This window comes from Apiospora hydei (assembly GCF_038363865.1).
Source record: "Apiospora hydei strain CBS 114990 chromosome Unknown utg000010l_segment0_segment0, whole genome shotgun sequence".
In the NCBI taxonomy this organism is placed as follows: Eukaryota; Fungi; Ascomycota; class Sordariomycetes; order Amphisphaeriales; family Apiosporaceae; genus Apiospora; species Apiospora hydei.
In genome coordinates this window covers 2,597,816-2,611,753 of record NW_027117369.1, presented here as the reverse complement: position 1 = coordinate 2,611,753, position 13,938 = coordinate 2,597,816, and the positions used below count along the sequence as shown (strand labels likewise).

Genomic DNA, 13,938 nt, shown 5'->3' with positions numbered 1-13,938 from the left:
TATAATCGGTGTTTGGACTCGCCTAGGCTGTTCGTCCCCTTGTATGCTTGGTGCTTGATGGTAGGTACTTGGGCAAACCTCCGAGTTTCTCGCAATCAACAAGGGTGGCAAAAGCTAACACGCAGCGGTGAAGAACAACAGGAAGCGCACATGACCAAGTTAAATGAGTGCTCCAGGGATATATAATCAATATGTAAATATGTATGACGCAGCTAATGAGGAACTTGGTTGTCTGGCCTGGCTGTGCAAGAGAATCATCAAGGGGCCATTCATTACTCTTGGCATGAGCCATACCACCAGGTGCACCCTCGGAGGCACCCAACTCCCTCCACCCTATCTTTCCCGGACCTTCCATTCCAGCTCTGATGCCTGCAGGCAGGCAGACAGGCAGGCACCTGCTGCTGCGAGCTCAAGTCCTGCTTGCAGCTTCGAGGTGAGCAGAAAGCTTGATGATTGCTCAATCGGAACGGCCAGGTCTGCGAGATTAGGCATGCAAAGCTGAGTAATGCCGGCGCGGGTTGAAGAAGGGGGCCGGGTCGAAAGTCCAACCAGGGACTGGGTCTAAAGGCGCCTCGGCCGTCATCCCATAAGAGCGACAGGGGATGATGCATGACTGCTGCGCGTTTATTGCCGTCCCAGTTGACCTAGGTAACGTATCAATCAGGGAGGGTGAGCAAGAAGCCTAATAGAATGAATGCCGGTAGGCCTACTTCTCAGCCTGCCGCTTGTGCTGTGTGCCTTGCTGGGGGTGGGCTGGCTATGCTGTTGACGCATTTGCCAATTGCGCAACCCCAGACCTTGGAAGGGGGTGCGGGGGCAGGGGGCAGGGAAGCTCTCGGATCTAGGCAACTCTGCAATTCGACAACAGATCAGGAGGCGAGGCCTTTTACTCTTGGAACATGCAAGGCTGTCATACCTGCCTCCCGAAAATGCGTGTGAGAGAATGGAAAACCTTTGATAACCTCAAGCAGAGCTCCGAAAGGCCTCCGGATGGCTCTCCGCCTTTGTCACGATATGTCGGGCTTGCTTCCCATTAGTGTGTGCCGGCAATAATGTATACAAGTGAACGTGTAAATGGGCTGGACATTGGGTGCATGATAGTCCCGACCACGTCATATTGCGGTTAGGAAAAAGGCCTCGGACTTCAAGACGAAAGGGCTGGCCTTCCTACATCTGATTCGTTGAAACCTGGCGGCTGCCCTCGTTACTGCGTAAATGCGTAAATGCGTGGGCAGACTTCCGGTTTTCAAACAGGCCTCTCTACTACCTCTTGCAGCCACATTTGAGCCCAAACGGTGGTACGATGCGCTAAGCAGGCAGTCAAGTCGCCGCTAAAGATAGGATGGAGGTTCACCAGCTAGACACCCCCTGAGTTGGGGGCCATGACTTTGGTTGGCATCATGACATTACCAGAACCATCCATGACGATTGGAGCTTGTATACTACTGTGATACCCAGACCTACGCAGTGGCGTGAGTGAGAACAGCATGTGACTGTCTGAAGTAGAAATCCGTCAATTCACCCAGTGTTGCTGACCACACTTCCAAGATACAGCCTGGCAGAGGCATTACCACAATTCAAGCGGTCCAGATAGCCGGCTTCGATGTCCTCGTATAGATCACTGGATGACCTCGATTACTGATCATTAGAGGGCCACTAAACTTTCTGTATGTCCTCGTGCCACAATGCTATTGAAAAGTGTTGACCAATCGCCTTAATTTTACTTCTTCTTCCAGATCTACTGTATTCTATGTGCAGTAAACTCTATGCCGCCTGTTTGGCGGCCGCCGCCTCTTCCTTCTCCTTGGCCTTGGCAGCCTTCTTGGCCGCGACCATCTTCTCCTTCTCGAGCTTCTTCAGCTGGTTCTTGGTCATCTTGCCGTCTCCGCCGGCGCCGTCTTCTTCGCCCTTTCCGGCGTTGTCCATGACTGGGACGACCCTCTCGACACGTGGGTTGCCCTTCCAGTTGAGCGGACGCTGCGACATGAAGCGCTCTACCACTTCGTCGGTGGTGGTTGCTCTCTTCTCTTGGAAGGCCTTCACGTATTCTTGCAGATGCTTTATGCAAATCGCTTTGAGCTAGAGATTGCGACCACGTTAGCGTCAATCAAATTCAGGGTTAGATCAGTATACGTACCTCGCCAGTGAGCATCTCTCCTTTTCGGTAGCTTTCGCCAATCTTTGCGTATTCCTAGAAGATTGTTAGCAAGCTGTGAGACTCAAAACCTGTAGGGGGTAACATACAGCATCATCCTCCATGAAGAACTGCAGATACTGGTATGATACATCCACGTCAGGGTTGCCACCCAATCGCCGCTGCTCCTCGGCTGTCTCCTGGCCTCCGGAGAAAGCATATTTGTTGACCTTGTTTTTGATTTGGTTGGCTGTGTCCGTCATGAAGATGGCTGAACTGTCAATACTGGCCGACATCTTCGAACCGGGACCCTGAAGGGCATCCAGGAAGCGAGAGTGAATCAGCGAGGGCTTGGCATAATGCAAGCGAGCTGCGCAATCCCGTGTGAGGCGGAAGTAGGGATCTTGGTCAATGGCGCAAGGGATGAGACAAGGAATGGTGTTGGAGTATTTCTCATCTTCGCCAAAGATGTGCGGGAAAGACGAGGCAAAGGCTGTTGCGCCTTGGATACTGGCAAAGTGGATCTTGCCAATATTGGAGCTACTGTTCGTTAGCAAATAGGGGTCATGCACGAAGTTTTGGAAGTGGTATAATTGCTGACCTCTCATCAAAGCCGAACACAGCCCGCGCAGTGTTGTACGACACCAGCTTGGAGAACCTGGTGATGTTCTTGTAGAATGCGCCGCCCATGAAGTCGTAATCGGAGAAGATGAAAGTCTTCTCGGGGTCGAAGCCAATGGCAATAATGTCCTTGACGTTGGTCTTAGTGTATCCCATAACCTCTTCGACTGAGCGCTTATCTGAAAACAAGAACTTCTCGTCTGCGCATGTTTTAGCATTGTGCAATGGCAACTTGAGCATCGCAATAACTTACCATCTGTAAGCATAATGATCAATGGCACGTCAAACACATCCTGAAGCCATCTAGTCGTATGTTTAGTCCTGGCCGAGCCGACGTACGATAGTATAACGCAGCCCGAGTCTACTCACTTGCAAAAGTCGAAGATCTGTGTGTGGCCAATGTGCATGCTGTCGGAGCTGGGCCCTCGGCCGGTGTACAAAAAAGAAGGGTTCATTCTAGCAAACCCCAGTCAACATATGCCCAGTGGTCGATTGTGCCTTGTGAAGTAATCCCCATACCTTCTCGTATTTGTCCAGGATCAGACTGAAGTCACGTTCGCTAAAGACGATCTTTCGGCGCAGGAATCGGTGGGGCTTGTGGCCGGTCAGGCGCTCGAAGCGATCGAGCAGGGTCTGGTCGATCAGCTTGGTGCCGAACTCCTCGACGAGCTTCGTGTAGTTGATGGCCTTGGCCTTGCCGTCCTCGCCAATCTCGCCGGCCACGTTCCAGGGGTCGACCAGCTGCTTCGTCGGCGCGGGGGCAGTGGCATCCTGCGCAGCGGCCGGGGCGACGTGCGTGGGCGCTTCGGGCTCGGTCGACATCGTTTGAAGAGAGATTGGTGTAGTGACCGATTCGAAAAAGAAGGTGGCGAGTCTCAGTCAGACTCGGAGCGTTATTGCAGTGCGAATGACCGGGAAAATTTAAGCAGAAACCGATCGTTTCGAGTCAGACGATGTGAGTCAACTTTTGCTGCCTGTCGCAAAACCGTCCGTCAGTTCGGGTTTCGTCGATTCGTTCAATGGAGGGGCAGCTTCCGTTCTTTGGTGGGGTAAAGTGGCAGGGGTCGAGCTCAGGAACCCAGCCGACCTAGGTGAGCCAATGGAGCAGGCGGTCAGCCTCGGTGAGCAGCGGCCGGCAAAACCGTGGTCGGTGGTCCAGCCAGCCAGCCAATGCTAGAGGGAGCTCCAAATGTTTAAACTCAACTGCAGCCTCGCCTAGAAGATTGATTGATTGATTGATTGAGACCGCCAGTCGCCGAACCAGCAAATTACGCGACACGCGACGAACACGACTCCAAGCATCGATACTCCCCCATCCGGCTCGATCGCGTAGCAGCATTATTTTCAAAATGACGTCCACAATCGGAATCCCCATCAAACTCCTCAACGAGGCCCAGGGTCATATCGTCACCCTCGAGATCACGTCGGGCCAGACGTACCGCGGCAAGCTGTTAGAGGGTATGTTTCTTTCCTCCTTTTCCTCCCTTCCCTCCCGAAACCTCGCCGCGAGGCAGTTTGCTAACACACAATTATCTCATCTCTAGCCGAGGACAACATGAACGTGCAGCTGAAAGATATTACCGTCACCGCACGCGACGGACGTGTTAGTCATCTCGACCAGGTTTACATCCGCGGCAGCCACGTGCGCTTCTTTATCGTGCCCGACATGTTGAAGTATGGACCAACCTTGCGACCCTCACGAAGAAGAAGAGAAGACGAGAGAAGACGACTTTTACTGACTGACATCCCTACCCACAGAAACGCACCCATGTTCCGAAGTCGAAACGCCCGAGGCCGTGGTGTTGGATTGGCCAGAGGACGCGCAACGGTCAGCAGAGCCAGGGCAAGCGGCCGTGGAGGCCCCCGTGGATAAGCGAATGGCGGATTTACTTCACGAAAGTGGTCATGATTGTTGTTATTCCGTGGCGTTTGGGGCAAAATACAGGATCAAAATGAACAAGATACCGAAGCGCTTAGACATGGCGCTTTTGCGCATGCCATTCATCTTTTGCCGAACGCCGTTCTCCAGCCCCTCCAACGCCCCATCGAAGCTGGAAGCATGATATTATATTGGCCAACATTGGTCTTCAGGTGATCTTACTCCCCTATAGCAGAATAGGAGCGGGAGAAGAAGGGCCATCCTTGGTTACCATCTGGCCAGGTGCATACCTGACTGCAAACTCTGGAGTGTCAAGCGAATCGCGAAGGCAGTAGCTTGAGTAAAAGCGACCAAATCTAGGGCAATAGCAGATATGCAGTATTGACAGCCCATCCTATCCCCTGTTTGTGATGAGCTCCTGCGCATAGAAGAGCGAGTTGAATAACTGCCTTGACTCTTGTTTTCAATATCTTTCAGTTTGTATGTCCTTCATCACTGTGCCATACGCCTACTTCGCTGGTCTCGTTAGATTGAGCCATCGACACCTTCATCCTTCATTTTAACCTTGAGCTACAGGTGGGTTTGGGCAATTGCGAAACTGCTGGATTGCTCAATGGGAAATAAGGGGTCCATGAACAAAACGAGCACTCCTGGCGTGGCAAACCCGACTTCGTTCAAGGACACACTTGTCCAATGATGAGATGATTCGTATGCATGATGTATTCAAAACCCGAGAAGGAAACGTGCCATAATTCCAATAGGGAAATCTCATATGAGGGCAGGCGCTTCATGGCATGCTAACTGATTAATAATGCGACCTCAAAGACCTCAATACACAGACCGAGTCCGACATGCTTGCTTCGGTCACAACATTGATTCATCCGATAAGCTACCTTGATGTAGGTATCGTATCACACGCGATCTTGCCTAAGGACAAGTCGGGGCTTTGAAGAGCTTGAAGAGCCAGCTTCCAGCACGCCAATTGAACCAACACCGAGAAATGCGAGAAATGATATTGAGTACTCCACCGTCATCGTCAATGGTAAAGGATGAGAGAAATCCACGACCACGATACCGACAACACCGAGGAGTCGGAAGGACCTATATATCACTTCATATCGGGACCTCAAGATGTTTAATAGATATTTAACGATGTTTATTGATTGTCACGAACTCATGTAGTTAACAATACTATGGAACGCTCATGAAAGCGTAGCGTACGACCCATTGAACAGAAATCGACGCTTAGTAGTCCATGGTCTCGTGACGAGCGTTTTGGTTGCTACATAGCCCGTTAGTTTCCTGGAAGACGAAATCGAAGCGGGAGTCTCTCTCTCCGTGCCCGCTGCTGCTATTGTTGCGGTGCCAGGGTAAACTTACGGGTTGTAGTCGTCGTACTGGCCGTGCTGCTGCTCGTACAGGTGCTCGGCCTGCTTCTTGGCGTGGTGCTTGGCTTTCTCGCGGTCGAGGTAGTCCATGCCCTTGGTCTCGGCGAGCTTGTCGACCTCGGCGGCGGCGAGGCCGGCGAGCATCTCCTTGGCGAAGCCGTGCTTGACCACCTCGCCGTTCTTGCGCTGGCGGTCCTCGAACAGCTTCATGGCCTCGAAGGCGGCGCCGCCGGCCACGGCCTCGTGCAGGAACGAGGACTCGTGCTTCTGGGGGGTTGAAGTCGTCGCTGTAGACGTCATTGCGGTGTTCCTTGGCCTCGCCTGGAATTTGGTGTTAGTGGATGATGCAGCCGTATATCATATCACAAGGACGATCGTCTGAAAGGGAGGGAGGTGGGTGACATACCGAATCCGAACATCTTGACTGGTATTTGGTTGGTGTGAAAGGGGAAACTGGTTGTTATTGGAATATGAAGTGAGGAGGTTGATTGGATATTGGATGGATGTTCGTGAGAATGATGAAGTTTGGATAGTTGGACATCGAGAACCGAGGAAGCTTTACTTATATCCAGAGACTGACGTACCTGGCCCCTCGCTGACACAGTCTGACAAGCAGCACGGCTGATTGACTCCCACTCCACTGCGTACGTGTCTGTGGGAAGCAGTGACACTAACCTGATCTTCGGACTGATGATGGCAGGAGGCGGTGTCAAAGCCACTGTGTTTGGACGACGGGAGGAGGATCATTGGCCTGAGGTCTAGATCTACGCCATCATCATGCGCATGAGAGGACCATTAAGAACCGTCTGTGCCTGGCTGGACCAACTAATTGGTCCCCTGGTTTCCGCCGGTGGTATCATATTGAGTTCCGATAGTCGGGCGAGCGACCATTGGAGGGACGAACGAATGAACGAACGATCGACCGAGCCACAAGCTAAGCCGGCTGACAGGACAAGCTTACGAACGAAACAGGACCCTGAAAAGCGAGCTGCTGAGTAGAACGAATCAACATGCAAGCGAGCTGGTACTGGGTGTTCGAAACGCCAGCTCACTCATCCACGGAGTACGTAATCGTCGTCGCGCTTCGACTATCCCGGCTAAGCGGCACGGCCGCGGCCCCAGGCAGCGCCGCAAAGCTTGATTCCACATCCCCACCCCTCAGATCAGATCTTTGCCCCTGAGCTGATGGGCGAAGCCGGCTTCCGAGCATGCCGCATTTTGCTCGTATTACCCGATGACGGAAAATGCCACATACATGCGCCCGGAGGTTCCCGGGGGAAACCTGAATACAAGGTACGACAGGGTGGTGCTCTGGCCCATTCGATCACCAGTACAATGATTGAGTTGACAGGTTTCAGGTGCCCTCGTTGACCAGGCTAGTATTGGTGATCCCGCGTGGTAGGGAGGCCTACCCTGAGAATAAGGGTAGGGTGGTAGGGTGGTCTGAAGTCAGAGTTCCCGACCCGTCCTGTCGCCTGTCCCCTGAAAGGATTAGTACGACTGCTAGCACTGGCCTAGCGTATATGCAAGCGTACGACTGCATCAAAACGCACATGCCGAATTGAATTGGCTTCAGCAAGTGACGAAGGTGATTGCTTGATGGGAACCTACCCCGCCATGGCACCACACAGTTCACAGTTCGTCCCTGTCGGCGCCCGGCTTGCGAGATCGCGAAGGCCGCCCACCGCTCCCCCAACCCCCATGGGTTTACGATCAGGACCAACACAGTGACACTCGAGCTGGAGCTGAGGCACTGCTGGCCAAGCTTGCTGGCCCCCCTCGTGGCTGTGTTGGCGTCATCCATTGGGTCAAGTCGGCGCCGATCCAAACTTTGAGAATCTTGCTTCGCCCCCTGGTCAGCATTGCCGCGCGAATCACTTCTTGTCAGCTTGGTGGTGGGAATGACAACAGTCCCTTGCAGTTTCATCTACTGGCGACGGGACAGCTGTCAATGCCGTCGAGTGAAACCGACATGCCGTGGCTATCGCACGAACTCGGAGTTGTCGTGTTTGCGGGAACCGCCATCGCCGCTATTTCGAGAGACAAGGCCCATTGAAGTCGAATACGAGCCTTGAAGGTTCTGAGATCACTTGTTGGTTCGAAGTCTGTGCCCTCGGAGGAAAAAGAACCGGAAAACGTGGTTTGGTGGTTCTTCTTGTCGTCGGCTTTTTATTTAGATGCGGCGGTATTAAAATCCCTTGGCTCAACATGCTCAGTGCTCTTACCAATTGATCCTCGGCATTGATATCTCCTGCAGTTACCAATTCGAATTCATCCCGAATGGATACCGATCTAGGGACAGGATTGGCCAAGTTAGGAACAGACGCTGTTGCTGAAACAGCAAGCGCCAAGCACTACCCGCATCTTGGCAATGCTTATTTTGCCCTGACAGTGTGGGGTAAAGCAGCGATCGTCACTTGTCACGAACATGCGCGACGAATACTATTGTCAGCATTGAACATACCAAGCACTGCAAAATCCAAAATGGCAGACGACATGGGGGTATCAATTACTGATGCGTCTACTATCTACAAGTATGTAGGTCCTATATGTACGAGGAGACTCAGGAAGAGGCTGCTGCTTGCGGATCTGGTTTCGACCGCTTCGCATCCTGCTCATTATCCACTTCGGTTTCTCCAGCCTCTTCGGCCTCCCCATCCTTTCCTCGCTTTCTCTTGCTTTTGCTCTTGGCATGGAGCAGCTCTCTCTTCTCCCTCTTCCTCGACTCCTTGTCTAATTTCCCGATGACTTTGCTTTCCTTACCGCAAGGCCATTGGGCAAAAGCCGCCGCTTCTTGCTCTTCGGTCCATTCTTGGGGCATCACAGCAAATACCAAATATGATGTGTGTGTCTTGATTTCCGGCTCCGTCCTGTGAATAAGCCGACCCATCATGTAAGGCTTGGCCGAAGAGGCCACGGGGGCCTTGGATTCGTTAGCACCTTTAGCGGGAGTGCCGTTGGATTTTTGCGCTTCCGGCGCATCGTCCATATCAACGTCTGCGTCTCCGTTCTCCGCGCCTTGAGTTCGTTCGTGGAATTCCTTCGATTTCGACTCAACCTCCCTTAGCCGCTGCACTGCCTCGCCCACATCGTAGGGAGATAGATTGGAACCTCGGTCTGTGGGCATGTTCAAGCCCACACGCTCGCGCATTACGTTGACCCGCTTGTGAGAAACCTCGACCATTTCAATCTGCATCCAGCCAAGTTGACGCATGACCTCTACGGTCTTGGTCACTTGCTCGATACAGGGAGAAAAGGAGCAAAGGTGAACGGTGCGATCAGATCGCAGAGGTGACACCCAGGGCGTATCTTGCTCTGTACCAGCTGGCTTGCTTCGTGACAGATGCGGTAGCGCCTTCCAAGGTGCCGGTAGATCCAAGAAAACACACTCGGCCTCGGGACTTTTACCGTCAACCAAGAAGCCGTTGTTGTAAACGTCTCGATGCGAGACCTTCACCAGGTCCTTGAGCCCATGAGCCTCAACCTCGGCCTCCATCTTGTGAAATCGGTCTTCGTTGAACTCGAAGCTGTAGACCTTTCCCCTCGCGTCATTGTCTGCTTTGGGATACCCGCTGTATACAGCCCGTACTGAAGCATGGGTAAAACTACCACTACCTGCACCGGCCTCGATTATGCGCATGCCAGGACGTGCGCGTATCCGGTGCAATATATAGCTGTAGTCGGGCGTGTAGACGACTTGGGTTCGATGCGGCAGACTCGTCGTCCATACTTCTGGGGTCGGTGGTAGTATGTGAACGAACCCGCTTGAGGCAGTCTCGAGGCCTTTCGGCGTAGCTTGGCCTGGTGTCGTGGCAGAACCGGCTCCTTCAGAATCCTCCACAGCGGCTTCCTCGTCTTGCACCTTTCTTTTGCGACCCCTAGATCCGGTGTCGACGATGGAAGCGCGGATTTGGGAGCCCCAAGGCTGGTTGATCAAGGTCGTATGCGGGAAAGAGCCAAATCGCGTGTTAATAACTGAGCCCTCGGCATAGCCGTCGACTTCGCCTTTGCTCTCCTGTAAAATGACTGGTAGGAGGTTGTCGCGCGACAGATGGACAATGGCAAGCGAATTGGTACTGGTCCGAACGCCGGGCTCGAGGAACGGAGAAGCGGCGCCCATCATTAAATCGGCGTGTGCTGTTACGCCGTTTATGATTAAATGAGTTGTAGATTACAATATGTTGAACTAGGGGAAGAAATGTTCTCAATTGTCCCTGGTTCGGTCGTTGGGGCAGCCCTCTTGAGAGGTTGGTCGAGAGCAGGATGTCGCTCCGCTGAAATTTGGCTGTCGCGAAACTGCTAAGGTTATCCAAACCAAAAATTTCAGAAGGAATCAATTGAAAGGCTGAGCGGGCTGAAGCTAATGGAGCCGCCAGAGAGCACTGATTGAGGGGTGGCTTGGGTGCAGTTTTGCTACCCCGCCAAGCTGGGCTGGATTTCAGTGGGCTTGATTGGACAACACGAGCTGAGGCGCCCCGTAGCATGCAAGGCTGATGGCGCTATTGAGTCCATGGCCGAATCAGCAGCTGCGAAATCGCGGGATCTTCTTATGCAGGTCGCATTCCTGGCACCATGACCCAACTTGTACCACCCAAGGGCGAAAGTAAGTACACTATTTGCGCAACCCGGACACGGCAGAATCGAGTGATTGAGTGACTCTTATTGTAAGCTTGGCTTGGTGCTCCCACCACCATATGCTGCGTCCCGTGAGCTGACTCTGTCGACGTGACACATTTCTCTGGTCGTCTCCGCCCTCGTCTTCTCGTATTCCTCCCCGTCTGCCCACCGCCCAAACTCCTCTCCTTTCTCGGGGGCGTCTGGATTCCTTTTAAGCCTTGATGAACCTCCTCTCCCGCCGCATCAAACCCCAGTTTGTAGTCTTCCATTCTCGCCTACTAGTCGCACCCCGAAGAGGCATTGCGACCCGCCCCACCATCATGGACTCGATCAAAGTCCACAACTCGCTGAAGCCCGGCGGACCGGTGCCCTTCGTGCCCATCGAGAAGGGCAAACTCTCCTGGTATGCCTGCGGCCCGACCGTCTACGACCAGAGCCATCTGGGCCACGCCCGCAACTATGTCTCGACCGACATTATCCGTCGCATCTTGATGCACTACTTCGGCTTCGATGTCAAGTTTGTCATGAACTTTACCGATGTGGACGACAAGGTACGTGCCGAGCGCACCTATGCTATGCAAGTCCTGCGATCCCCGGCGTAGCTAATTGGCTTCTCCCAGATTATCATCAAAGCCCGCAGACAGCGATTGCTCGATCTCGAAAAGAAGAAGGGCTACACAGATGCGCAAACCGCCGAACTGGCAAAGGCTGCCTTCCAAGCTTACGCGAAAAGCAACCTCCCGCTCCTGGTCGATTCCGAGGGCCCTGAGCTCGACGTCAACAACTACATCCCCCGCAGAGATGCGGCCTATGGCAAGGTGCTGGCTGGGGGACTATCTCCGGGGAGGGAAGGCCCGGCGACGACGAAGCGAAGCTGAAGATGCATATCAGCAACATGACGCAAGCAGTCATTGCTATGAACACAAACTCCATCTTCGGCATGGCCGACGAGATCCTCTTGCCCTATCTTGACTCTCTGTACAAGGAAACTATTGATACCAGCGACCAGTCCATGTTTACCGACTTGACCAAGTTCATGGAGGGTGAATTCACAGACGACATGGACAACCTCAACGTCCTCCGCCCGGACATCGTAACAAGAGTCACCGAATACGTCCCGCAAATCGCCAAGTTCGTCGAGCGCATAGTGGAGAAGGGGTACGCATACGAAGCCGAGGGGTCAGTATACTTCGACATTACCTCATTCGAGAAGGATGGAAACCCATATGCTAGACTGCGGCCCGACTGCCGAGGTGACAAGGCCCTGCAGGAGGAGGGCGAGGGCTCTCTGTCCAAGAGCCTGGGAGGAAAGAAAAGCCCGGGCGATTTCGCCCTATGGAAGAAGTCCAAGGCTGGCGAGCCCTATTGGCCCAGTAAATGGGGCAATGGAAGACCTGGCTGGCATATTGAGTGCTCCGTGATGGCTTCAGACCACCTCGGCTCCCGCATGGACCTGCATTCTGGTGGTGTCGATCTCGCATTCCCTCACCATGACAACGAACTGGCTCAGAGTGAGGCGTTCTACTGCGAGCATGGCCACGAGCACAACTGGGTCAACTACTTCTTACATATGGGACATCTGTCGATCTCTGGGTCCAAGATGTCCAAATCCTTGAAGAACTTCCAGACTATCAAGGATGCCCTGGCCTCAAATTACACAGCTCGATCCATGCGAATCGTCTTCCTCTTGGGCAGATGGAATGACGGCGTCGAGATCTCTCCTGACATGCGGACCCAAGCTGACAATTGGGAGAGTGCGGTCAATGTAAGTATATCAACCAATGCTTTTCAGTTGACAGCATGCTGATATTTTAGAATTTCTTCATCAACACGAAATCGCTACTTGCGGAAGCAAGCGACATTACAGCAGCTCAGAATGGCGTCAAGGATATCTCGCTTGATGACAAGCCGACAGAGGGCCTGGCAGCAGACTTGGAACAGGCCAAGAAGGATCTGGAGGCCGGACTCATCAACTCCTTCGATACTCCCCAAGCACTGCGCGCCATTCTCGAGCTTATCAGAAAGGCCAACATCCATATCGCCGAGCACAAATCAGATATGGACTTGGCTTCTCTGGAGGCAATTGCACGATGGATCACCAAGATTGTTGGCATCCTTGGCCTGGATGCTAACGCGAAGCCACCATACGACGGACTGGGCTGGGTGTCTGCAGCTGCGGCGGCAAACTTGGAACCTACCGTTGCGGTGAAGCCCTACCAAGATGTGCGTGCGGCAGTCGTCAAGGACGTTCAAAGCCTCGATCTTCCTACATCTGATGCCATCACGAGTCTTCTCTCGCAATCCCCTGACACCGAGTTTGACGCTCTTGCTTCATCAGGGGTGCGCGATCCAGAGCAGCTGGGCATGCCCTATCTCCGTTCAGTCTCTCGCTTGCGAGACGAACTGCGCCGCGTAGCACCCACTTTATCACCCGATGCCAAGAAGCCCATATTGGCTCTCAGCGACCGTGTCCGCGACTATGACCTGACCAATATCGGTGTTTACCTGGACGACAGGCCTGATAACCAGCCTTCGCTGATCAAGTTCATTCCGGCCGCGGAGCTCATCAAGACGCGCGACGAGAAGGCCGCCAAGGAGGCCGAGAAGGCGCGGGCCAAGGAGGAGGCCAGGCTGGCCCGCGAGAAGGCCGACCAGGAGAAGTGGGAGAAGGCCAAGAGCAAGGCCGAGGACATGTACCGCAGCGACGAGAGATACAGCGAATGGGATGCGGACGGCATGCCTACGAAGATGAAGGACGGCAGCGAGGTCCCCAAGAGCCAACTCAAGAAGTTGAAGAAGGACTGGGACCGCCAGAAGAAGGCCAACGCAGACTGGCAAGCCAAGTTTGGGGGTGCGGCCTAAACCGGGACAAGAAAAGAAAAAGCCATTTCACGTGAATCTGATAGCGAATACATACACCTCTATGTTCAATGAGCGAGCACCGATCTCCTTGCCGGTCCTACGGGCAATGTACCCCATTGTCAGTTCTGCTTAAGAAATCTTCGATTATCATGTTCAACCATAAATAAACTCGGCTACATGTGGTATGTCTTTTCATCATTCATTTACCCTTCCGAAACTCCGTCGCTGTGTTACCGCCCCTTTTGAACTCCCATTTATGAATCATCAGATGATTTCTTCATCAAAACGCTACTGGAGGAATGCCGATCCACACTCGGTCGGCCGCCTCCCCTCATGCTGGTAGAACCCACTCCAGCAATTGAGTTTGTGTTAATTCCAAGTCGTCTTGCTTCATGCTCTATACTCCGGTCTTCTTCTGCGCTCCCTTTTCCCCAGCT

The 13,938-nt window shown here is 53.3% G+C and overlaps 5 protein-coding genes across 5 annotated transcripts; 2 read left to right on the top strand and 3 right to left on the bottom strand.

The window, feature by feature from the left end:
- Nucleotides 1–1,764: 1,764 nt before the first annotated feature.
- PG997_015053 (uncharacterized protein) lies at nucleotides 1,765–3,577 on the bottom strand (the record flags this gene model as incomplete). The annotated part of the gene is made up of 7 exons (XM_066819367.1): nucleotides 1,765–2,079; nucleotides 2,138–2,191; nucleotides 2,245–2,674; nucleotides 2,736–2,955; nucleotides 3,009–3,058; nucleotides 3,125–3,141; nucleotides 3,275–3,577. The coding sequence occupies 7 exons, from the start codon at nucleotides 3,575–3,577 to the stop codon at nucleotides 1,765–1,767; spliced, it is 1,389 nt and encodes a 462-aa protein (XP_066661555.1).
- A 527-nt stretch (nucleotides 3,578–4,104) lies between these two features.
- On the top strand, nucleotides 4,105–4,628 carry PG997_015052 (LSM domain-containing protein; the record flags this gene model as incomplete). Its single annotated transcript, XM_066819366.1, has 3 exons — nucleotides 4,105–4,213; nucleotides 4,300–4,429; nucleotides 4,514–4,628. 3 exons carry the CDS (start codon nucleotides 4,105–4,107, stop codon nucleotides 4,626–4,628), a joined length of 354 nt encoding a protein of 117 aa, XP_066661554.1.
- A 1,251-nt stretch (nucleotides 4,629–5,879) lies between these two features.
- Nucleotides 5,880–6,322, bottom strand: PG997_015051 (cipC-like antibiotic response protein; the record flags this gene model as incomplete). Its single annotated transcript, XM_066819365.1, has 2 exons — nucleotides 5,880–5,916; nucleotides 6,015–6,322. The coding sequence occupies 2 exons, from the start codon at nucleotides 6,320–6,322 to the stop codon at nucleotides 5,880–5,882; spliced, it is 345 nt and encodes a 114-aa protein (XP_066661553.1).
- Nucleotides 6,323–8,585: 2,263 nt separating this feature from the next.
- PG997_015050 (uncharacterized protein) lies at nucleotides 8,586–10,142 on the bottom strand (the record flags this gene model as incomplete). Its single annotated transcript, XM_066819364.1, has 1 exon — nucleotides 8,586–10,142. One exon carries the CDS (start codon nucleotides 10,140–10,142, stop codon nucleotides 8,586–8,588), a length of 1,557 nt encoding a protein of 518 aa, XP_066661552.1.
- An 817-nt stretch (nucleotides 10,143–10,959) lies between these two features.
- PG997_015049 (cysteinyl-tRNA synthetase) lies at nucleotides 10,960–13,501 on the top strand (the record flags this gene model as incomplete). Its single annotated transcript, XM_066819363.1, has 4 exons — nucleotides 10,960–11,190; nucleotides 11,260–11,457; nucleotides 11,514–12,404; nucleotides 12,455–13,501. 4 exons carry the CDS (start codon nucleotides 10,960–10,962, stop codon nucleotides 13,499–13,501), a joined length of 2,367 nt encoding a protein of 788 aa, XP_066661551.1.
- Nucleotides 13,502–13,938: the final 437 nt, after the last annotated feature.